Source organism: Sus scrofa, chromosome 13 (genome assembly GCF_000003025.6).
Source record: "Sus scrofa isolate TJ Tabasco breed Duroc chromosome 13, Sscrofa11.1, whole genome shotgun sequence".
In the NCBI taxonomy this organism is placed as follows: domain Eukaryota; kingdom Metazoa; phylum Chordata; class Mammalia; order Artiodactyla; family Suidae; genus Sus; species Sus scrofa.
Genome location: NC_010455.5, coordinates 123,154,401 through 123,177,321, shown reverse-complemented (window position 1 = coordinate 123,177,321; position 22,921 = coordinate 123,154,401). Strand labels below are relative to the sequence as shown.

Genomic DNA, 22,921 nt, shown 5'->3' with positions numbered 1-22,921 from the left:
GTCTTTGCAACCCCTTCCTTCCCTGATCAGCAACTGTCTGCACCTGTCCCTTGGAACTCAAGGAAGGTTATGGAAGCTGAATGAGGCCCATTTCCTAAGAACAAGAAATGGGGAAAGGCATTTGTGCCCAGGAGCCCCACAGGGCCCCTCTGGGTTTCATTTATTAGCCTTATGTGTACACACCAGGAGAAAACTCTGACTGGATTTTTTTTTCATCTTTGTTATGAAGCAATTCTCATTGACATATCAAATGTCAAAAGTACCCTAAGAAAACATTAAGAAAAAGGAACTGAGTTCACACTGCAGAAAAGAAAGCACTTAGAATAGTAATCAGAAGCACAGTGCTACAACTGCAGCTTATTATTTGATGGCCAACTCCTGCCCAGTATCATTCACCTGAAGTTACTCGCAGAAAAGCAGAGGAAGCTGAAAGAAACCAAACTGATTGCCTTACTCTCTTTACCCACCCCAGAGAAAAATATTAAGACACTAACTTCCAATAACCACAAAACAAAAACAACAACGTCTGGAATCTCTACAACACTGACATCCTCAAAACCCAAACTAAGCTAACCTCACTTCTACATTCAGAGGTAAGGATGCTTAAGTTCCAGGGACATTCCCCCTGCTGAACCAGAACTGGGTTTCTGCCTTCATTAATTCATCCATTAGACAGCATCTAAAGAATGCCTAATAGTGGTGACAAGACACTGTCCTGGATTAAGAGATGAAAAGACAATGTCGCTATCCCTACTAGCAGAACAGGATAGGGGTCAGAGTAGGTGGGAAATGAACTCTAGGTGAGTTCATATCATTGCCCAGGTTCCATCTGTTCATCCCCAAGCGCAAATATTCATGAGCCTGTGATCCCAGTATTCTAGACTCCTACAATACTCAGCCTGCGTTTCCTCAACGACCTCGGCCCTCACGACCCTGTTCCCAAAGTTCCCCGTATCCCTCTCTCTCTAGAGAGTCCCACACCAAGAAGCCTTTCCTCAGCCACCACCTCATGTGAGATCCAGGTTTCCCCACCCGAGCTTGAGGCTTCGACCCAGCTGAGAGCCCCCCAACCCCAACTTCCCCCCTTGCCCCGGTCCAGGTTCGGCCCGCAGGTTACCTGCCTGGGATCCAGGGTTCCAGGATGCCCACGGAAGCCCCGCCCCGCCCACCGCGACGCCCTCCACTACCAGGTACCGCCTCCGGGGCGTAACTTCCGGGCGTCAAGTCGGGCCAGAATGCCTCCAGGTCCCGCAGTCTGCCGAACGTCCAACACCGCTAGTGACGTCACTTCCGACCGGTTCCTCGGTTCCTTCGGGCTCCAAGCGCTTTACAGGTCTTGTTTACCCGGCGTTTTTCCATCTGCTTTCCTAAACTCCGGCTGCCTATGTTATTGCATTCTGGAGAGGTGTATTTTTTGTTTGTTTGTTTTTCACACTTTGCCTGTTTTTGGAGCCTTCTCTCCTATGGTCACTTCCCCCTGCTCCTTCTGTACCTTCAACTCAGCTGTTCTCTGGCCGCGTCAGGCCCCTTGGAGAATCACAAGGATTTCTCAGTCTTGCCCGAATGAGGCTGCCTCTCGCTTGTAACGGTATTACCTAGGCAAGTTACTTACCGCTCTGCTTCCATTTCCTCAAGCGTGAAACAGATAATACTAGTACCTAGAAAGTAAGGTTGGTGTGTGTATTACTTGAGATAATACATGGAAAGCGCTGGCACAATGAAAGCGTCAATGAGTGTTAACTTACAAGCGGTCTCTGGTTCCCCGTTGGAACATACAGCTGGTAAAGGAGGCTGGAACCAATTTTTTCTTTTTATCCTCAGTTTTTAATTAAGTGGTTAACGATGTTTGGTACTTACTTTTCTGAACTGTGAGCGTCTCCAAACAAAGATGGAATTTTATATAGGAAGCAATTTTCAATGCTACTTGAAAAAACCTGTTTGGTTATTGCGTTAGGTATTGGAAAGATGGATAAAACTAAGGCCCAACCCTCAAAAATTTGGAGATGCTTAATAAGTTGCTATGGAAGGAATAAAGTCATCTCAGAGGAAAAAGAAGATGGGACCAGCTGAGCTGAGGATTTATCCTTAGAACAAAAAATTGACAGAATGTTGAATTTTGAAAAGAACTTTAGAGATAATTACTTCCTCAACCTCTTGATGTTACAAGTAAGGAAAATTGGATCCAGAGAAGCAACTGACTAAAAGTCTCATGATTAGTGTCAGGGCTAGACCAGAAGTGGAATCTAAAAATGCTCACTACCCCAAAAAAAATTTTTTTTTTAAATTTAAAAAATGGAGTTCCCGTCGTGGCGCAGTGGTTGACGAATCCGACTAGGAACCATGAGGTTGCAGGTTCGATCCCTGCCCTTGCTCAGTGGGTTAGCTATCTGGCGTTGCTGTGAGCTGTGGTGTAGGTCGCAGACGCGGCTCGGATCCCGCGTTGCTGTGGCTCTGGCGTAGGCCGGCAGCTGCAGCTCCGATTGGACCCCTAGCCTGGGAACCTCCATATGCCGTGGGAGCGGCCCAAGAAATGGCAAAAAGACAAAAAATAAATAAATAAAAATGCTCACTACCTTTCATTCCCCAAATCTTCCTCAAGGTGTTGATAAGATAAAAGCAGATTCACTTGCAAGACCACATTTAAGTGAAAAAGACTAGGAAATGCTCAGTCCAGATGGAACCTAGCAGATGCCACATGAGTCTAGTGATCATTTGAATGTTCTGGTCTGGACACTGCTCAGTTCATTTGAAACACAGTAGCCCCCCTCTCCCCTGGCAAACTTTTTATGTCTACCCAGAAATGAGGGGTTAAGTATCAGCTCCTGTGAGCTCTACCTTCAGTTTTAACTGTCTGGAAAGGGATAAGTAACTGATGCTAGCCGTTCATAAAGGTTAACGTAAAGACTCTGAATACACTGTCAATGACATGACACAACTTTATTTGGACTTCTGTTTTGGAAGGAATTTCTCTTAAATATTTAGACTGTTTTAGAACTATGACAAAGCTAGCATAGGTATTATTGAAATGTTGGTTATGAGTCTGTTCCAAAATAATAGGTAGTCCCATAGACCCATTGAATAACATCATTGGGTAGAGGAAATTTAAAGCTTCCATTAAAAAAAAAAAAAAGCCATCACTTAAAAAGTTCAATGATATTTTTAATGAATCTATGGACTATAGGAACTAAATTTGCTGAAAGTCACAAAATTAGACAGTGGCAGTAAGTTGTGAAGACTAAGCCTCCTAGTTCTATTCATTTGTTTATTCATTCAAGAAAGACAGCAGGGAGTTCCCATTGTGACTCAGATCATTAAGAACCCAACATAGGAATTCCCCTCCTGGCTCAGTGGTTAACGAACCCAACTACCATCCACGAGGACAAGGGTTCTATCCCTGACCTCACTCAGTGGGTTAAGGATCCGGCGTTGCCCTGAGCTGTGGTGTAGGTTGCAGACAAGGCTCGGATCCTGTGTTGCTGTGGCTGTGGGTACGCCGGCAGCTACAGCTCTGATTGGACCCCTAGCCTGGTAACTTCCATATGCCGTGGGTACAGCCCTAAAGAGACAAAAAAGACGAAAAACAAAAAACCCCAACATAGTATCTGTGAGGATGCAGGATCAATCTCTGGCCTCACTCAGTGGATTAAGGATCCCACATTGCCTCAAGCTTCGGCGTATGTCGTGAATGTGGCTCGGATCCAGCATTGCTGTAGCTGTGGTGTAGACTGTTAGCTGCAGCTCTGATTCTACCCCTATCCTGGGAATTTTCATGTGCTGCAAGTGTGTCTGTAAAAAGAAAAAGAAAAAAAGAAAGAAAAATAGATACACTTTGAAAACACTAAGCCTATAGACCTGAAGGGGAAATTTTGAGTGTATTTTGCAATAATAAAATGAAGTTTTAAGATAACAGCATCCTTCAGTTACAGCCACAGCACAAAAGAGATAGGAAATTGAGCAGAGAAATATTTCTACAGTTGTGCCCTGATCCCAAACTCTCCAGTGGATATGCTTAGTTTGGCCCTCAGCTGGTCTGGACGAGCACTATGGGTGGCTCCCGAGATGCCCATTAGCAGTCAGTTCTTCGTAGTCCCTGGATACGAGGATTATGTCAATTGGCTAAAATTACTGCACACTATTAAGCTTTTGTCTTCTTTTCCTCCCCCCCCCCTTTTTTTTTAAATTTCTCTTCTCCTTTCAATCTCTGGCCCGTCAAAGTTTCCAGGAGCGGCAGCTGTCCTTGACACAGTAGCTGCCATAATGCTCTGCTCTTGGACCTCCCAGAGGCTATATCTCTATGTGACTGTAAAAAAAAAAAAGAGAGGGACACCAGACCAGGCATGAGAGATACAAAGATGAATAAAATAATTCCCTGCCTTTGAGGACCTTCCTGTCTGGTAAGGGAGGCAAATCTTTTAAAGAAAAAATAATTGCATGTTGTTATCATAGGTTCACCTAGTGCCTTTATTCAACCAATGTGCTTTTTCCCCTTTGCTACCAACAAAAAACTTGATAAAAATCAGTACAAATGTGTTTTAATCAAATTTTAAATCATTTGAACCTCATTTTTAAGAGTCAGGCAATCACAGTTTACACCGGTCTTAGAGTCAGTTTGTTTGGATTCTATGCCTAGCCCTGCTAGTAACTAGCTCTATGACCTTAAACAAATCACTTCACCTCTTAGCCTTAATTTCCTTGTGAATGTCCTACCTGGAGTTACCCTTGTCTTAGTCTGTCTAGTGGAAGAAACTCATGCTATCTCCCACTGTGATCACTAGATGGCTTCTTTGCTTTGCTTTGCTTCTCTCCCTCTCCCCTCTCTCACTCTCCCTTCCTTTCTCTCTTTCTTTCTTGTTTATCTGACCAAAGACATTATTATACCACCTAGCTGAACAACCATGTATACTGGTAAACTGAGTATCCTAAGACTTTGGGAGATGACAGGTCTAAAATATTTGTTGAACTAATGAAAGAAAGAATGGAGCCTGGGATTACTTCTGCACCCTTCTATCCCTCACTACTGCTGCCCTTTTCTCCTATTAAAATACTTCCACTTTTTAAAATGTGGCAATGGGAAGAGGAAGGAAAGATGATACAATAGGATAGGAGTTGGATTGGGAGGAGAATGGAGAAAAAGACATTGCTTTGCATCTCAAAACAAACATCAGAGCACTGTGGTATTTATGGAGGAAATAATGTCAGACTTATTTTTAAATAATATTTGAGGTCAGATGATAAAGATTGATCATAATTGATATTGTTGAAGTTGAGTATATTGGGTTTCATTATATTCTATTTGTGTGTGTGCACACATGCTCGAAAAGTTCCACATTGCAAAGTTAAAAGTAATGTAGACAGTGAGAGCATTTCCCTTCCTGTAGACAAGACCAAGTTCAAACTACCCCGCTGAATTTCAGTTAGGTTGCTTTTGCCTGATGTTACAGAAAAATTGTCACAGGCTGGGTTTTCCAGAGGTAGGCACTGATATGGAGATAGGGAGAAAGATTTTCACTGGGAATGGACAAAAGCAGGATTGGTCAGAGAAAGATATTGAACTACTAATCAGGTCCAAGGAATTTTAGCCCACCTGGGTATCGCCCATCAGAGCATCTTGTGTCAGTACGAAATGGCCATCCTTTCCTAACGAACGTAGACTGCCCCAGGAAGGGTGTAATCTCAAGTGAGGTGGCTCTCTGCAGCTGAGGCAGACCCTGCAGAAACTGACAGCTGGGGGCTGCATGCTGACCACACTCCAGGACTTCCACAGCAAGTCCTTTTTTGAAGCGGAATCTGGGCAGCACATCTTTGCGTCTTCCACAAAATGCAACAGAAACTTGCTTAAGCAGTAGGAAATGTATTTGACTTCTCTAAGTGGACTGTTATGACGGCATCAGGGCTGGCTGCTCCAGCAACTCAATGATATCACCCAGGACCCATGTTTCTTTCCCTCTTTGCTCTGCCTTCTGTAGTATCTCCTTCAGCTTAGGGCCAGCTTCCCTCAAGGTGGCAAAATGGCCTTAGTATTTGTGTTCACATCTACACACTGTGCATGCACACTCTCTGAGGGGATGGACACATGTTTAGTAATTCCAGGGTGTTTCTCAGGCTAGAAAAAGAGGAAAATATATGTTAGTTCCTGAACTGGGCAGTCTACTCTCTACAATTTTTATCTTTTTAACGTTAGTATAGATCTTTACATTAGTCATGATTAAATGTCATGCTGTCACAAACTCACCCTAGAATTCTGCATCAGTTAGGATAAACAGGATAATACTGCAGTAAATAAACCCCAAGCCTAAATGTCTGCAAACACCTTGATTAATTTCTTACTCATGCTGCAAGATTACTGTGGGCTTGCAAAAAAAAGGCTCCGTTTATTATAGTCACTCAGGAATTGATTGAGCAACCACTATTTTGAACATTTCCAGTAGTCAAGCTGAAGGGAAAAAGAATCTGGTAAAGCAGGTGTTGACTTAATGCTTCTGTCACTTCTGCTCACATTTTATTGGCCACAGCCATATCACTCGACCTCACTTCACTGCATGGGGGAGTGCAATCCTACCATGGGTAAGAAGGGGAGAAAACTAGAATATTTGTGAACAGCACCAACTCTATATTTTAGGTCTCAGTGACACAAACTCATCTAGAATTCAGTTGTAGCAAACTGTGAATAAAGTGAAAAGAGGCAGGAAAATTCCTTGACAGTTTCACTCATTTAATTCTATTATAATGTGTGAGCAATTACATACTATATATACATGAAATTGTTCCGATATTATTAGTTGCTCATCTTGAAAAAGAATATAGGGAGTTCCCGTCGTGGCTCAGTGGTTAACGAATCTGACTAGGAACCATGAGGTTGTGGGTTTGATCCCTGCCCTTGCTCAGTGGGTTAAGGATCCGGCATTGCCATGAGCTGTGGTGTAGGTTGCAGATGCGGCTTGGATCCCAAGTTGCTGTGGCTATGACGTACGTAGGCCAGCGGCTACACCTCCGATTTGACCCCTAGCTTGGGAACCCCCATATGCTGCGGGAAGCGGCCCAAGAAATGGCAAAAGACAAAAAAAAAAGAAAGAAAGAAAGAAAGAAAGAAAAAGAATATAATTCAAGGCAGAATTAAGTCAAGAACACCACAGTGGAGTTGCCAGTGGCAGGTTAAGGATCCCGTTATCACTGCTGTGGCTTGAGTTTGATCCCTGGCCCAAGAACCTTCACATGCTGTGGGTGCAGCAAAAACAAACAAAAACCACAACACTTTGGTGAACAGTGGGAAGCCCCAAAGCTTTCCTCATGAGTTTCTTAACCAAGGATGTGCATTAAAATTATCTGGAAAACTATTTTAAATTGCCGAGTCTACCCAGAATCAGAATCTCCCAGAGGGAGTGCCAGATGTGTCCATTTTCAAAATGCTTGCTTCTTCTTGTACCTCAGTTAAGATCATATCGTCCCATAATACTGTGAAGCAAGCAATATGAGGGCAGGTACCATGTCTATTTTTGCTCACTTTATATTAACAGTACCTAGTACACATATCTGTGCAATAAAAATATGATTGGCTAAATGATTACTCATAAAACATAGGTATCAAATAACCCACATCATATTCACAAGGATTCCATTATCTAACCATGTTAAATCTCTCTAGCAATCTCAGTACAATTCTCTGACCTCCCAATGTATTAATTCTCTCAAAAGCTGAGATCAAATTAATTTGGCATATCTTGTTCTTGGTGAACACAATGTATCTTTTTTTTTTTTCCTTTGGCTGCCCCTGTGGCATTTGGAAGTTTCCAGGCCAGGGATCAAATCTGAGCCAGAGCTTCGACCTATGCCACAGCTGTAGGAACACCAGATCCTTAACCTACAGCACACCAGGGATCAAACCACCACCTGCACAGAGACAAGCTGGATCATTAACCCACTGCACCACAGTGGGAACTTCAGCACAATGTATCTTTGATGATCACAATTTCCTTTTCATGAACCATCTCCTTAATTATCCTAAAAATTTATAAGGTATTGATTTAAAACTCACCAGTCAACATCTCTTACCATCTTTTTGCCTATTCAAAAATAAAAATGTCTCCCCATCCTTAGTCTTCTGGGCTCTTTCTTTTCCTTGTGATTTCTCAATGCTATAATCACATTAGCACAATCTCCAGGCTTAAAATCAAGGCATCTTGATGGGAAAATTTGGAAATAAATAATAGTTGCAAAATCCTTCAATGATTATATTAATGGAGGTATGAATTGTGCAAACCTGTTTTACTTTGACCTTAATGGTGCATAATATATTACTTTGAATCCTGTTTGCTATTCAAAGCAGGAGGAAATATGATTCTAGAAGAAAAACACAATTCAACTTGACTCATTTCAAAGGAACATAATACTAATTATGTCTAATAATATGACTATTGTTACTGAGTGCCATAAGCCAGGCAGATTCTAAAAATGTATTCACTTGAAAAGGGAGAAGACCCCGCTTGGTTACAAAGAAAGATACAAAAAAACTAATATTTAAGAACAACTAGCCTAATAATAATAAAAAAAAATGGACAAGTACTGGCAAAGATTTGGAGAAATTGGAAACCTCACTGATGTTTGTAGCATGTGCTAATGGTGCCAAACATTGGCAGTTTCTCAAAAACTTAAACATAGAATTACCAAGTGACTGAACAATTCTACTTCCAGGTATATACCCCAGAAAATTAAAAGCATAATTTACATAAAATATGTACATGAAATGTTCATAGCAGCGTTATTCATAATAGCCAAAAAGTGGAAACAACCCAAACATTTGGAGAAACAAAATTGGATATTCAGCTATAAAAAGGAATGAAATACTTATATATGCCACATCATGGATGAATCTTAAAAACATTATGCTAACTGAAAGAATACAGACACAAAAGGCCACACATATTGTGAGTCCATTTATATGAAATGTCCAAAATCTGTAAACCCAATGAGACAGATTAATGTCTTTATTAAAGAAGATCTGTGTTTGCTAGGGGATAAGGAGAAAGGGGAATGTTAAGTGACTGCTTAATGGGTACAGGGTTTCTTTTGTGGATGTTAAAATGTTCTGGAATTAGAGAGTGATGATGGTGTACAATCTTGTGATTATACTAATAATCACCAAATTGTCCATTTTAAAAGAGTGAATTGTAGGGTATGCAAAGTCTCTCTCAATACAAAATTATCCTTTAAAGAAAAGAGCACATCACTTGAAATTTAAAAGGAAAAGAAATCTTTATGGATTTAAAAAAAAAAAAGAGCTAACATGAGTTAAAGAATCATGAATATCATGACAGGTGCAGAATACAGAGAATTGAAGCCATTGAGAAACATCATTAATTATTAGAGAAATGCAAATCAAAACTACTATAAGGTACCACCTTACACTAGCCAGAATGGCCATCCTCAAAAAGCATACAAACAATAAATGCTGGAGGGGATGCGGAGAAAAGGGAACTCTATTACACTGTTCATGGGAATGTAAATTGGTGCAACCACTATGGAAAACAGTATGGAGGTTCCTCAAGAAACTAAAATTAGAACTACCATATGATGTAGTCATCTATCTGGAGAAGACTCAAAAAGATACACCTACCCCAGTGCTCATTGAAGCGCTATATACAATAGCCAGGATGTGGAAGCAACCTAAATGTCCATCGACAGAGGAGTGAATAAAGAAGATATGGTACATATACACAAGGAAATAATACTCAGCCACAAAAAGAATGAAATAATGGCATTTGCAGCAACATGGATGGACTTAGAAATTATCATACTAAGTGAAGTTAGTGAGAGACAAACATATGAGATCGCTTATAAGTGGAAGCTAAAAAAAAGATACCGGGGGAGTTCCCATGGTGGCTAAGCTGTAACAAACCCGACTAGTATCCATGAGGATGTGGGTCCCATCCCTGGCCTTGCTCAGTGGGTTAAGGATCCAGCATTGCCATGCGCTGTGGTGTAGGTTGTCTATGTTGCTGTGGCTGGTAGTGTAGGCTGGCAGCTACAGCTCCAATTCAACCCCTAGCCTGGGATATTCCATATGCTGGGGGTGTGACCCTAAAAAAAAAAAAAATACAAATGAATTTATTTGCAGAACGGAAAACAGACTTATAGACTTTGAAAAGCTTATGGTTACCAAATTGGAAAGGTAGAGGGGAGAGGACTGTACTAGGGGTTTGGAATGGAAATGTTCTAAAGTTAGGTTGTGGAGTTCCCATTGTGGCTCAGTGGCTAACGAATCTGACTAGGAACCACGAGGCTGCGGGTTCGATCCCTGGCCTTGCTCAGTGGGTTAAGGATCCAGCATTGCCATGAGCTGTGGTGTAGTTTGCAGACGCGGCTCGGATCCTGTGTTGCTGTTGCTGTGGTGTAGGCCAGCGGCTACAGCTCTGATTAGACCCCTAGCCTGGGAACCTCCATATGCCACGAGAGCAGCCCTAGAAAAGGCAAAAAGACAAATAAAAAATAAAATAAAATTAGGTTGTGATGATGGTTGTACAACTATAAATATAATAAAATTTATTGAATTATTTTAAAAAGAACAAACCACATATTGAGGAACTAGAGTTAGCTTTTCATATGAGAAGTGATGGTACCTGAGGAAGAGACTAAAAAGACAGGCTTAGGAGAGACTTGTTAGATCTTTAAATATTGGATGAAAGACTATTCTGTTGAAAGGAGACATTATATAACAAAAGTAGAATTGGAGTAATTTCTCCTAAGAACCAAAGTGGAATCAGGGAGTGGAAAGTCATAAGGAATAGGGCAAACTTTTAGCAAGCAGAAATGTCTACCATGCAGAGTACTGAGCTCCCCATCATTGGGAGCATTTAAAGAGAGGTGGGTAAATCTTGTGCTAGGAATGTTGTTGAAAGATTCCTATATTTGAAAGAATATTAGATTAAATAAGCTAAAGCATCTCCCAAATTTATGTATATGTGGCCTCTTTCTAAAGGCACCATTTGTCAGAAAATATAAAAGGAATTATTATTAGCAAATAAAATAGTCTTTCTGTGAAATAATATGGTGGGACATTGGGAGAAAGATCTGGGAAAGTATAAAGGTGAACTATAGCCTAATTGCCCTTTCAACATGAGATGAAATTGAATGCCAGGGATATCACAAAATGTGATTATACTGTTGAGAAGAGACATTTTGTGTATGATTTTCATTTGAGACATTGACAGAGATGACATTTAATGAAAACCTTTTTGCAAACCTAAAGTGATAAGCAGAACTCACTGGAAAGCTGAAAGGTTGAAACATGGGCAATAGCGGTAAATGAATTCTGAAGTCAATTTTTGGATGCATTTGACTCAGATTTGGTTGCAGCATACAAGTGTGACCTTTAGATATGCCTAATAACACATCATTGAGCTCTGACATTTCAAGTCATGAAGATGAATTAACATGTGACTGAGTCACTTTTGCCACAGCTGGTTCTTTAGGAATCCTCATAGCTTATCTTCATCATTAAGATACTTAGTGTGGAGTTCCTGTTGTGGCTCAGCAGTAACAACCCAACTAGTATCCATGAGGGCACATGTTCCATCCTTGGCCCCACTGAGTGGGTTAAGGATCTGGTGTTGCCGTGAGCTATGGTGTAGGCCGAAGATGCGGCTCAGATCCCAAGTTGCTGTGGCTATGGTGTAGGCCAGCAGCTGCAGCTCCGATTTGACCCCTAGCCTGGGAACCTCCATATGCCAGAGGTGAAGCCCTAAAAATAAAAAAAGGATACTGAATGTGTGTGTGTGTGTTATCTCCAAGGCCCAACACTTGAGCAAGCCACTTGAAAGTACAAAAATTGTTATGACTGGTAGCATTGGTATAATAAAGAAATTATTTGTGTCCCTTCTCTCATTTCAAACACTTCTGTGAGCAGCTTTTCTCCTCAACTGTCAGCTAACTTCACTTTGGAAGAGTGTACTCCCTGCCAATTTCTTCACTCTATTAGTTCGGACTGGTTAAAATTCTTTGACAAACAGACCCAAATGTCTTCTTTACCCATGTTGGCTTCATTCAGCAAGGCAGCTCTTGACCAAATCATTTGGGAAGTCCGTCTTCTATCTATGGCTCTGTCCTCCCCTGGAGCACTGTGTCCACTTGTACCCCACAGTGAAAGGGGAAAGGACATTGAAGAGAACCCATGAGAGGTTTATCATTCTGGCTGGAAAGCAACATTGTGCATTTGTTCCAGGAAATCCTGATTGGTTTACTAAAACAGTTCTGTTTCATGCCACTATCAAGTGAAGTTTCACAACACAACACAACACCTGGCTTCCAGAGTTAAAAGATCACCAATTCAGGAGAAACCTAGTTTAGATAGCTAGCTCCGTTTTTACTATGAGTATGTATTTGTGTGTTCTAGTATGCAAAAGTTTTATATTTACATTCTTATATTTTTCTTTTAAGCTCTAGTGAACTTTTTTAAACTGAAGTACAGTTGGTTTACAATATTGTGTTAGTTTTGGGTGTACAGCAAAGTGATTCATTATATTTATATTTATATTTATATATATATACCTACTTTTTCTGATTCGTTTCCATTATCGGTTATTACAAGACATTGGATGTACTTCTGATCAACTGATTTGTGAATTGCAACACCATGAGAAAAATGAATATGACGTATTTAACAAGAGAAAGCTGTAACACATACAAAGGATGTGGAAGTCCATTAGTCAAGAGGAATGGCATCCTGTTAAGTAGTACTTGTTGAGACAAATTAAATGAGAAGACAACTTCAGAATATAACAGTTCATTACCATGACCAAGAGACTGTCAAGGGGTCAAGCGATCTGTAAGCAGCAGCACGATGGCATCTGCTAAAACTGGCTTGCCACACTTCCATAGATTTGGCCTGTAAGGAGTCCAAATAGATTATTATCATCATTATTATTATTTATAATGCCACAGCTTCCTTTGCCTCGAAGTCGTGTTCAGTTTTAGCATGGGCTGCTTCTTTGGCTTGCTTCAACCTCTAGTTCTTTTGCTTGCGGACCTCAGACACCTCAGTGGGCCACTCCTCGGCCTGAAGCAGCTGCTGGATGCTGTGTGACTGGCCAAGGCAACAGCTCTGAGGTGGCAAAGAGCGGCCTAAATCTGCTTAATTGCCTCTTCCTAAATCTGCTGACCCAGCTGCCCAAGGTCTGTGCCTGAACCTGGCACCCCACCCACCATTATCGAGAGTTTATTATTTACAGAGACTGCAGAAGAAAAATCAGCATGGTATAAGCTTCCTATGTCCCTGATCCCACAGTATGACACCAAACAGGAGGAGCTGGATGACAGACCACAGGAACTGTGGGGGTCACTGTGTTGTTAAGGAGCAGGACAAGGTTCAGCAGTTGCATGGACCTGAGAGTGAGTGCCCTCTTCAGTTTTTCCCACTAAGTGCCTTGCTTACTCACCATAGTGCCTGCTCTGTTGAGGAGCCAACTCTTAAACTCCTGCCAAGCAATTCTATAGATTTACACAGAAGTTTGCAGGTGAAGGAGGGTGGTGCAAGGCAGACAGTTCTGTGTTCAACCGAAACTAAGGATATAGGTGAGAAATGACCTGTGGCTGACTCCAAGATATAGATGAGAAACTGCCTCACAATGGCTCCACACCATGCTGATCTCCACTTGCTCCAGGAAGAATTGCAGAACTGTTAATTACACCTTGCTTGCATGGCCTTTGTGGAAAAGTTCAAAGTTGTTAGCATGCCACGGCAGGATTGCCCCCCCTAGAGACCAGTATCTGAAATAAGAAGACAATGCTTGAATTTATTGCTTCCTACAGTAAGGAGAAGCTTTGCTGGTCCAACACAGTCTCTCCAAGCAGAGCAGACTATGGATCTTACATGGAGTTTTTTGGACAAGGTATAGTTCAGGGATTGGTGAATTTTAGAGGCAGTAGAGATTGATGCCCCTTTAAGAACTGGTTGCGGTTGAATGTTGGTACTCAGAGGCATGCACCCTGGGCTGTTTGTGATTGGCTGCCTATCAGAAGTGAGGAGCTGACCTTAATAAGTTGTTCTTGAGGTATTGGATCGGTTCTGACTGCTACTTGTTTCCAGGACTTCCAGGCCATGAGTACTTTCCTGGGAGCAAGAACTTGATTTCTTTTTTCTGGGTGTGGGCATTTATTTTATTTTATTTTTTAAGAACCTGATTTTATTTTCAGTAGGCAAAAGAATACCCATGAAAATAATCCTCAATCATTGCTAAAATTGGTGAAACATCAGTGAACAAAATCACCCCATTGTTTTTACCCTCTGAAACTTTCAGACTACCTTCTGACACTTGATGGACTACAGAGACCAACAGAGCCAGGTGCATCCTGAAATATCTTGTCCTGGTCTGAACTTTTAGAGGGAAAGGGCTGGGCCTTATTAATTTTTAGTCTTCTGCCTATTGCCTAGCACATGATAGGTACTCAGTTCATAGTTGAAGTATTAGAAATCACAGTTCTTAGCAGAAGGAAAAAATGGAAAGAATGGGCAGACAAGAAAGTTGTAGGTTTCACTAGACTGCTGTATGATGGTTCTGTAAATGTTTGGTTGATATTAGTACCATACCCATTTAGGTGAAAGTCATGATTTGTGTATTGTGTGTTCCAGGTGTGTATCATATTACATAATTGTCAGAATCTCAGATATCTTTCCCTATTAAGAAGGACCATGAAGATGAAAACCATGAAGAGGACTGCTCCACCACATTAGTCTTAGGTGGGGAATCAGACGTGACTTCCAAGGCCCACCAAAACTCTAATCAGGTTTACAAATCTAGAAGGCTGATCCCACCCCCAACAATGAGCTGCTTTAGAGACCAGTTAAACAGTTTTTGGCATGGGATGTTCCTTTACACCTTCCCTCTACCCCCCCTACCCAAAACCATTACCCACATTCCTCAGGAGACTGCCTCCCCCTAAGCCTTGAATACTGATTTAGCCCAAGAACAAATCTGTGCTAAAAATAGAAACTATCCCTTTTCCTATATAAATAAATCTCGATTCTTTATATAAATAAATCCTATATCAATAAATCTCGATTGACGTCTTAAGACTTAACACTCAGGGGTCCTGACTCTGATTTTCCCCTGTAAAACACTTAGTGAACCCAGAACTTGTCCAGAGAAGCCAACCCATCCCCGCCCTGGGTTTGCAAACTTCGGCTTGCCGGAAATCCACCCCCCTCCACCCTGGCCCATTTTCCATCGTCCTCTGTGATCTACTTGGTGATGGGAGCAGGACAGAGGCCGATAAAGGGGAAGAGACGACCAGGGTCTGCAGAGTCCTAAACTGTGGTCCGGGAAGGAGAAGGGTTGAGGTGGAGGATGGGCATTTGTGCCCCGGCGGGAGGCGGGGCGGGCTCACATTGGCCCAGCGGGCGCCCCTCCTCGCCGGGTTGACCCGGCCAAGGCCCAGGAAAAGCTGAGGCGATCTCGGCGAGAGAGGAGAAATGGCTGAGTTTACGCGGCTGCAGAACGCCCTGGCGCTGCTTCGCCTACGAAACCCGCCGGTCAACGCTCTCAGGTAACCGGCTTGGTCGACTTCAGCCTCAGGGGAGCAGCAAGCAGGTTCTGAGCCGTGTGCGGGCGGGGGAGGCTTTGACTCTCCCCTGCTGGTTTAAACGGAGGAAGACGCTAACACAGATTGAACCACACAGCCTATGCCAGCGCCTTTTACGTAGGTTAACTTGGTTCCTCTTTTCAGAGAACTCTCATTCCTGTTTCCCTGGTAAGGAAACCGAGGCTGAGGGCAGACAGATGGCTGCGAACGGGAGGAGCTGGGCCCAAACCGGCTCTGTCCGTGCCAGCTTCGTGCTAAACTCTTCTGCTTGCTTGCAACTTTGACTTCTCAGGCGAACTTTCTATTCCAAAGGTCTTGATACAGTGTTGGCTGGACTCTGGTCCCTCTTCCCAATCTCAGAGTCCAGGCCAACCTTAACAATGTGTGACAAAAAGCTTTAGGATTCCAGCAATAGAGGGGCTTCACATTGTTAAAAATAAAGGCCCCCATTAAGGCCACACAGTGAGTAAAAGAGAATTGTGTCCTGGCCCAAAAATGCAAAGGGGTATCTCTTGATTTGTTCTAAACCTCAGGGTCTTAGTGCTTCCGTGGAAGATCCATGTCAGAATAAGCCCATGCTAGAATGCGCCTATTAAATAGCATTTTCTGAAAAACTACTGTGCCATTTCTGTTATTTTATCGTGGAGTACCTTCCTTTTAAACTTGTGAAAGAGTCACTTTAAAAAGTGAGATTAGGAGTTCCCGTTGTGGCTTCCGTGGTTAAGGAATCCAACTAGGAACCATGAGGTTACAGGTTCGATCCCTGGCCTTGCTCAGTGGGTTAAGGATCCAGTGTTGCTGTGAGCTGTGGTGTAGGTTGCAGATGTGGCTCGGATCCTGCGTTGCTGTGGCTGTGGCAAAGGCTGGCAGCTACAGCTCCGATTAGACCCCTAGCCTGGGAATCTCCATATGCCTCGGGTGCTGCCCTAAAAAGACAAAAAGACCAAAAAAAAAAAAAAAAAAAAAAAAAAATGAGGTTAATGATGTTCTTTTGAAAATGAATGGTGTTATATAGGTTTGGTTTTCATATTTCTGCAAAAGGTGTAGTGATACATCAGCCTAGGAAAGAACCCCTCATCCACAGGGAGAAAGATTAGCAGAAATTATAATTTACAAATAATACACAAAGCACAAAGAGAAAGACCTTTGGTCAAAATTCTTATCATATGCTGCTGGAGCAAAAAGACACTAAAATGAGAAGACCTAATTTTAACTGAATTTTTTTTTCAAATTTCAAATTTTGTTTTGGCTGCACCCACAGCATGCAGAGTTCCTGGGCCAGGGATTGAACCTGAGCCACGTCAGTGACAGCACTAGATATTTAACCTAGTGATCCTTAACCAGGGAACTCCTTCACTGAAATTTTATCCTACTGTTATCAGATTTGATTCAATCATTAGCATTAATATTATAATTCATTTTTGGGGGGAGGGTTGACCACACCCACGGCATATGGAAGTACTCAAGCTAGGGGTCGAATCAGAGCTGCATCTGCTGGCCACAGCCACAGCCTCAGGATTGCCAGATCCCAGCTGCATCTGAGACCTACACCACAGCTCATGGCAACACCAAATCCTTAACCAACTGAGTGGGGCCAGGAATCAAATCTGCATCCTCACGGAAACTAGTCAGTTTCCTTGCCACTGAGGAACAATGGGAACTCCCTATAATTCTTATTTTAGTACAATTTTTTGTGTCTAATAATACAAAAAATTAAAAAATAAAATCACACAAGGATGAAATGTCCACTTACTTGCCACTGTCAGAAAAAAGCCAAATATTTGTTATTTTGGTTTTGATGGAAAAAAAACATACATTAAATATGATTATGTATCAATTTTGGACTTGTCTGTGTTCTAATTAGAATTACTAAATATTAGTACTCTTTGCCTTAATCTCTGCACATAATGGGAAATTGTGAAATTGGCACAACATTGTAAATCAACTATACTTTAATAAAAGTTAAAAAAAAAACCCAAACTTGGGGAGGCGTTTTCGTTGTGGTACAGTGGGTTAAGAACCTGACTGCGGCTGCTTAGGTCACTGCTAAGGCACGGGTTCAATCTCTGGCCTGGTTTAAAGTAGGTTAAAAGATCCAGCATTGCCACAGCTGCAGCATAGTTTGCATCTGTGGCTGGGATTCAATTGCTGGCCTAGGAACTTCCATATGCCAAGGGTGCAGCCATAAAAAAAACAAAAACAACAACTTGGGGAAAAATGTTCTATATCTACAACCTATAACTAGGAATATTTTTCCATAACTATTTTAAATGTTTCTGGTATTAACCTGCCTCCTCCTCCTTTTCAGGAGAAATATTAATATGTACCTCATAAAGTTGTTGTGAGGTTTAAATGTGTTAGAGATTATAAACGGGCACTTAACAGATGTTAGCCATCATTATTTCTAGTAGTCAAAAGGCCGATATAAGCCCCTATAAACAGGCCTCGTTGCTCAGGAGTCATTCCTTTCAGCTGTATCAAGATTTTCTCCTATTACAACCATATTCATTATTCTTTTCTTCCTGCATTTTAGCTTTGCAAAATTAGCAAAAGCGTAAGAAATAAAAGAGTAGGTATTTGTTGAAATGGAAAAAGCCAGCGTCCTCTCTTCAGCAGCACAGACTGAGCTCATTTTGGCTGATTTTGCAGCCATACTTTACCCAGGAGGAACTAATGTGCCTTTTGGACTTCTCAGTGTTCAGGATAGTTAAGAATCAGTTTTCCCTTAGAGGATTTGGCTTCTAATTAACCAAGTGAAGATAAGAGGTTTTGATTGATTTTATCTGGGTCAGTTGATGAAAAGTAACTAGGTGAGAGGGAATTACTACATACAAGTATCTCCTTTATTCCCTGAGATTTTAATTCATAGTTTGCTGGTGTGAACTATCTGGCTTATATGAAGGTTTTTTGTTTTAAGATTTTTTTCACCCTCTATACTGAAGAACATTTCCCCCTGCAATATTCAGAATTCTAAGGCAAAACACATTGGACTCTGGTTCTATCACTTTTCCTTTAAGCAATTCCTCACCATTCTTCCTAGTTCACCTCCTTTTGGCCTTATTGAGTCTCTGCTTCTTGGCAAATTCTCCTCTCTTGGTCTCTGTGATTTGGGGCTCTCTTGGTGCTAAATCACTCTGCTAAGCTTCTTCTCCTTCTTAAACAAGGGTATATCTAGAGGATCTGTGTTCAGCACTCTTTCTTTTTCTTTGGCAGACTCGTTCAATCTTGGCTTTAACCATCTCCTCTGTGGATGACTCCCTCATCTACTGAACCTTGGCAGCATCTGCTACATGCCCTTTCTTTTCTCAGATCTTACCTTTACCTCCTAAATTAATTGGGATTATATTTGGCTGCTAGTGACAGAAAACTCAAAATAATAGTGGATAAAACAGGAAAAAGTAGATTTCTCTCAACAGCAGTGTCCTGGAAAGGTATGGCTGCCCCATGGTCGTCAGGGACCCCAAGTCTACATAGCTTTTGCTCTGCCGTCCTCAATAAATAGCTTCTGCCTCTTTATCCTTAATGGCTGCTCCCAATCTAGCTATTATACCTGCATTCCTGCCAGGAATTGGGAGGAAGGGAAAAAAAAGAAAGAGAGAGAGAGAGAAAGAAAGAAAGAAAGAAAAGCATACCCAATCCTTTAAGGACTATTTCCAAAAGCTACATATATGAAATTTATTTCTATCCCACTGGCCAGAACTTAATGCCTTAGGCTGATTTTTTTTTTTTTTTTGGTCTTTTTAGAGCCACACCCACTGCATATGGAAGTTGTCAGGCTAGGGGTTGAATCAGAGCTACAGCCGCCAGCCTATGCCACAGCCACGGCAACACGGAATCTGAACTGTGTCTGCAACCTACCCCACAGCTCATGGCAACGCTGAATCCTTAACCCACCTTAGACTGATCTTACTGCTGGAAAATTTATTCTTTAATTTGGGCAGCCATGTATTCAGCTAAAAATCACATGTTTGATACTTGGAAAAAGATCAGAGGGCTATTTGGGGGTAACTTGCAGCCCCTGCCATATCTCTTAGATTGTTTCTTTTAGACTATTTCAGTTTTGTTATATTTTGCCAATATGACAAATTGAAAGCAATTTCTTTCCCCTCAGAACTTCCACATCATTTCTTTGTACCTTTGTTATAGCACTCATCTTAGTATGATATTATGTACTATTTTTTTCTCCCTAGGATGTTGTAAACTCCTTTTACTGTACATAGAAGATGTATATAATATTTTCAAATTGATTATCCTGATTCTAAGTGGTCAGAGTTACAGCAGAATGCAGGAAAACACTTTTTTTTTTTTTTTGTGCCATTTCTTGGGCCGCTCCAGCGGCATATGGAGGTTCCCAGGCTAGGGGTCTAATCGGAGCTGTAGCTGCCAGCCTATGCCAGAGCCACAGCAACGCGGGATCCAAGCCGCGTCTGCAACCTACACCACAGCTCATGGCAACGCCAGATCGTTAACCCACTGAGCAAGGGCAGGGATCGAACCCGCAACCTCATGGTTCCAAGTCGGATTTGTTAACCACTGTGCCACGACGGGAACTCCGGAAAACACTTTTTTTTCCCTAGAGTTTATGTATTTAATCAGCCCAGTGCTTATTTTACAAGAGACATACTACTTTTTAAATTAATAAAAGCTTAATGATAGTATCCAGGATTTTAATCCATCATGTGTATGTTTACTTTCTCATTATTAGGGAAGGAGTGAAAAAATAAAATTTTGAGATGGTAGAAATTCTATTCTGATCAATACATCACATAATTTTCTTTTCTTGTAGTGTGTCTGTACTCCATGGAATAAAAGAGGGGTTGCAGAAAGCTCTAACAGATCATACAGTAAAAGCCATTGTGATTTGTGGAACAGATGGCATCTTCTCTGCAGGTAACTAATGTTTAACCCTTTCCCACTATTTCTCAAATCCAGCCACAGCCTGAGATCAATATTTCATTAGCTGTCCCTGTGGGTAATACCATAGTGTGAGTAATGAATATAGGAGACTTGAATGGGAATGAGAAACACTATGGAGAAAGAGACAGGAGTCACAGAAGAGTCCCAGAGAAGATGCTGACTTTACCCCCTTTCAGTTGGATTGGGCCTTTGGAGGACATTTAGTTCCAGGCTTGATGGCTATTATACATATTAGTATATACCTGCTGGTACATACCTGCTCTGCATATGTCTCTATGCTGTGTGAGCTTGGGCAAGTCCCTTTAATCTCCTGAACCTCAATTGCACTATAAAATATACTGTGACGTTTATATCTTAATAGGTTTTTGTGAGACTAAATGAGATAATGTATCTAAGAGCCCCTAGAGCAGTGCCTACACGCAGATGTTCAATAAATGTTATTTTTTACTTCACACAGAATCTTGAAGTTTATTTTTCTCCTGATAGTCACTCGTCTCAGCGACCGCGGCACTCTTTATTGGGTTAGCCTGTGAAGATGCAAACGTAGTGATAAAATATGGCAAAAGTATCTGAAAAGGTGATTTATTCAGTAGTATTTGTGGCACATTTTATTCTTTCTCCAAGTGAATATAGTATACCCTTTGACAAAATTTACATGGGCATGAGGACCCATGTATTCTTAAGGTAGTCAGAGGAATTTAATGTATGCTGGCAATAGATGGAGAAGAAATAGCTATTGAAATCATGACAGTAAATAAATATGAAGACATTACTCATTATAATAATTACCATTTAGCATGCCTGCTATGTGCCGGTACTGTGTAGCTTATTTATTTATTGACGATGAAAATAGTAATATTTTTAAACACTTTATAGTTTAATCCTCAGTAAATCCTATAATTTCCATCTGCAGATAAGAGACTGAGCCTAAGATAGATTAAATAATGTGTCAAACATTAACCAGCTATTAAATGGCTTACTCAACTGTTTGAAGACTTGAGTTTGGGAGACAAGATGGTGCTTTGAGGCATGGAGTAAGGGATCAGAAGTATGAAAAGTCAGAATTGATATTTCTTTGTGGGAAAGGAGGTAGGAGAGAATGCAGTTAGGTTCAGAGGCAAAAACAATAATTGTCCTAGAAAAGCATTAGGGATTATCAGACTTAACTTAATGGACTTATATGGAACAATGCGCCAGACATTTGGAAAATATATATTCTTCTCAAATTTGCAACATTTACAAAAATTGATCAGGTACTGGATCATGAAAGCTTATCTCAAGAATTTCATTTAGAATGTGTTCTCTGACCATAATGCAGTCAAGCTATAAATCAATAACAAACTAACTAGAGATTCTCAAGTGTTTGGAAAATAAATCCATTTCTTAATAACCTCTGAGTCAAAGCAGAAATCAATGCAGTTTAGAAACTATTTTGAACTGAATGATAATAAAAACAGCTTGAGGAATACAAGCTCAAGCTTAGCAGGAAATTTATAGCCTTAAAGATATACATCAGAAAACAAAAAAAAGCAACCATATTGTGGTAAGCATCTATATCAAGGAACTGTCAGAACAGTAAAATAGATCCAAATGAATTAGAAGGAAGGAAGTAGTAGAAGAGAAATTACTAAAATAGAAAACAAATGTGAATCAAGAGAATAAAAATGTCAGAAGTTCTTTGAAAAGACTAATAAAACTGATAAAGCTTCAGTTAGACTTATCAAGAAAAAACAAGAAGGTACAAACAATACGCATAAAGAATGACAGATATCACTGCAGATGCTCTGGCCATTAAAAAAGATAATAGGAACAAGTAGAAAAACACAGCTTATAAAATTGACTCAAGAAAAAATAGGAAATCGTTAAAGAAATTGAATCAGTTTTCAGAAATCTTACAAAGTAAATTCAAGTCCCAGATGACTTAATTGGTAACCTTTAACTGAAAAGTCAAGGAAAATATTATTCTAATTTTACAGGAACGTTTCAGAGAATAAAAATAAGAGTTTTACTTCCTATATGAGTTTCCTGGGGCTGCCATAACAAATGAGCAGAAACTGAGTGACTTAAAACAACAGAAACATATTCTCTCAGAGTTCCATAGGCTAGAAGTTCAAAATCGAGATATCTGCAAGGCCAGTCTTCCTCCAAAATCTCTAGGGAAGAATCATTCCTTGCCTTTTACAGAGTCCTATGTCTGAACTAGTCACTTAACCTGAAAGCCTTAAATTTCCCTACCTGTAAAATGGAAACTGTTATACTACTTAACAATGTTAAGAAAATTAAATAAGGCAGTATATAAATCTACTTAGCACAGTGCCTGATATATAGTATTTATCTAATAAATGTTAATTGCTACTATTACATGAAAAACTATCTTGGGAGTTCCTGTGGTGGCACAGTGGAAACTAACCCAACTAGTATCCATCAGGATGCC

At 40.9% G+C, this 22,921-nt stretch overlaps 2 protein-coding genes across 2 annotated transcripts in view; one reads left to right on the top strand and one right to left on the bottom strand.

Annotated features, from left to right (window-relative positions):
- The window catches only part of MAP3K13 (mitogen-activated protein kinase kinase kinase 13), a 181,475-nt gene extending 180,230 nt beyond the window's left edge, over positions 1 to 1,245 (bottom strand). Inside the window, exon 1 of the mRNA XM_021069980.1 lies at positions 1,118 to 1,245. The gene's annotated coding sequence lies outside the window, so the exon portion shown is untranslated. The remainder of the gene's footprint in view (positions 1 to 1,117) is intronic.
- Positions 15,203 to 22,921, top strand: part of EHHADH (enoyl-CoA hydratase and 3-hydroxyacyl CoA dehydrogenase) — a 58,035-nt gene continuing 50,316 nt past the window's right edge. Inside the window, exons 1-2 of the mRNA XM_021069979.1 lie at positions 15,203 to 15,534; positions 20,357 to 20,460. Of these exons, the coding sequence (XP_020925638.1) occupies positions 15,461 to 15,534; positions 20,357 to 20,460 (178 nt within the window). The 5' untranslated portion in view covers positions 15,203 to 15,460. The remainder of the gene's footprint in view (positions 15,535 to 20,356; positions 20,461 to 22,921) is intronic.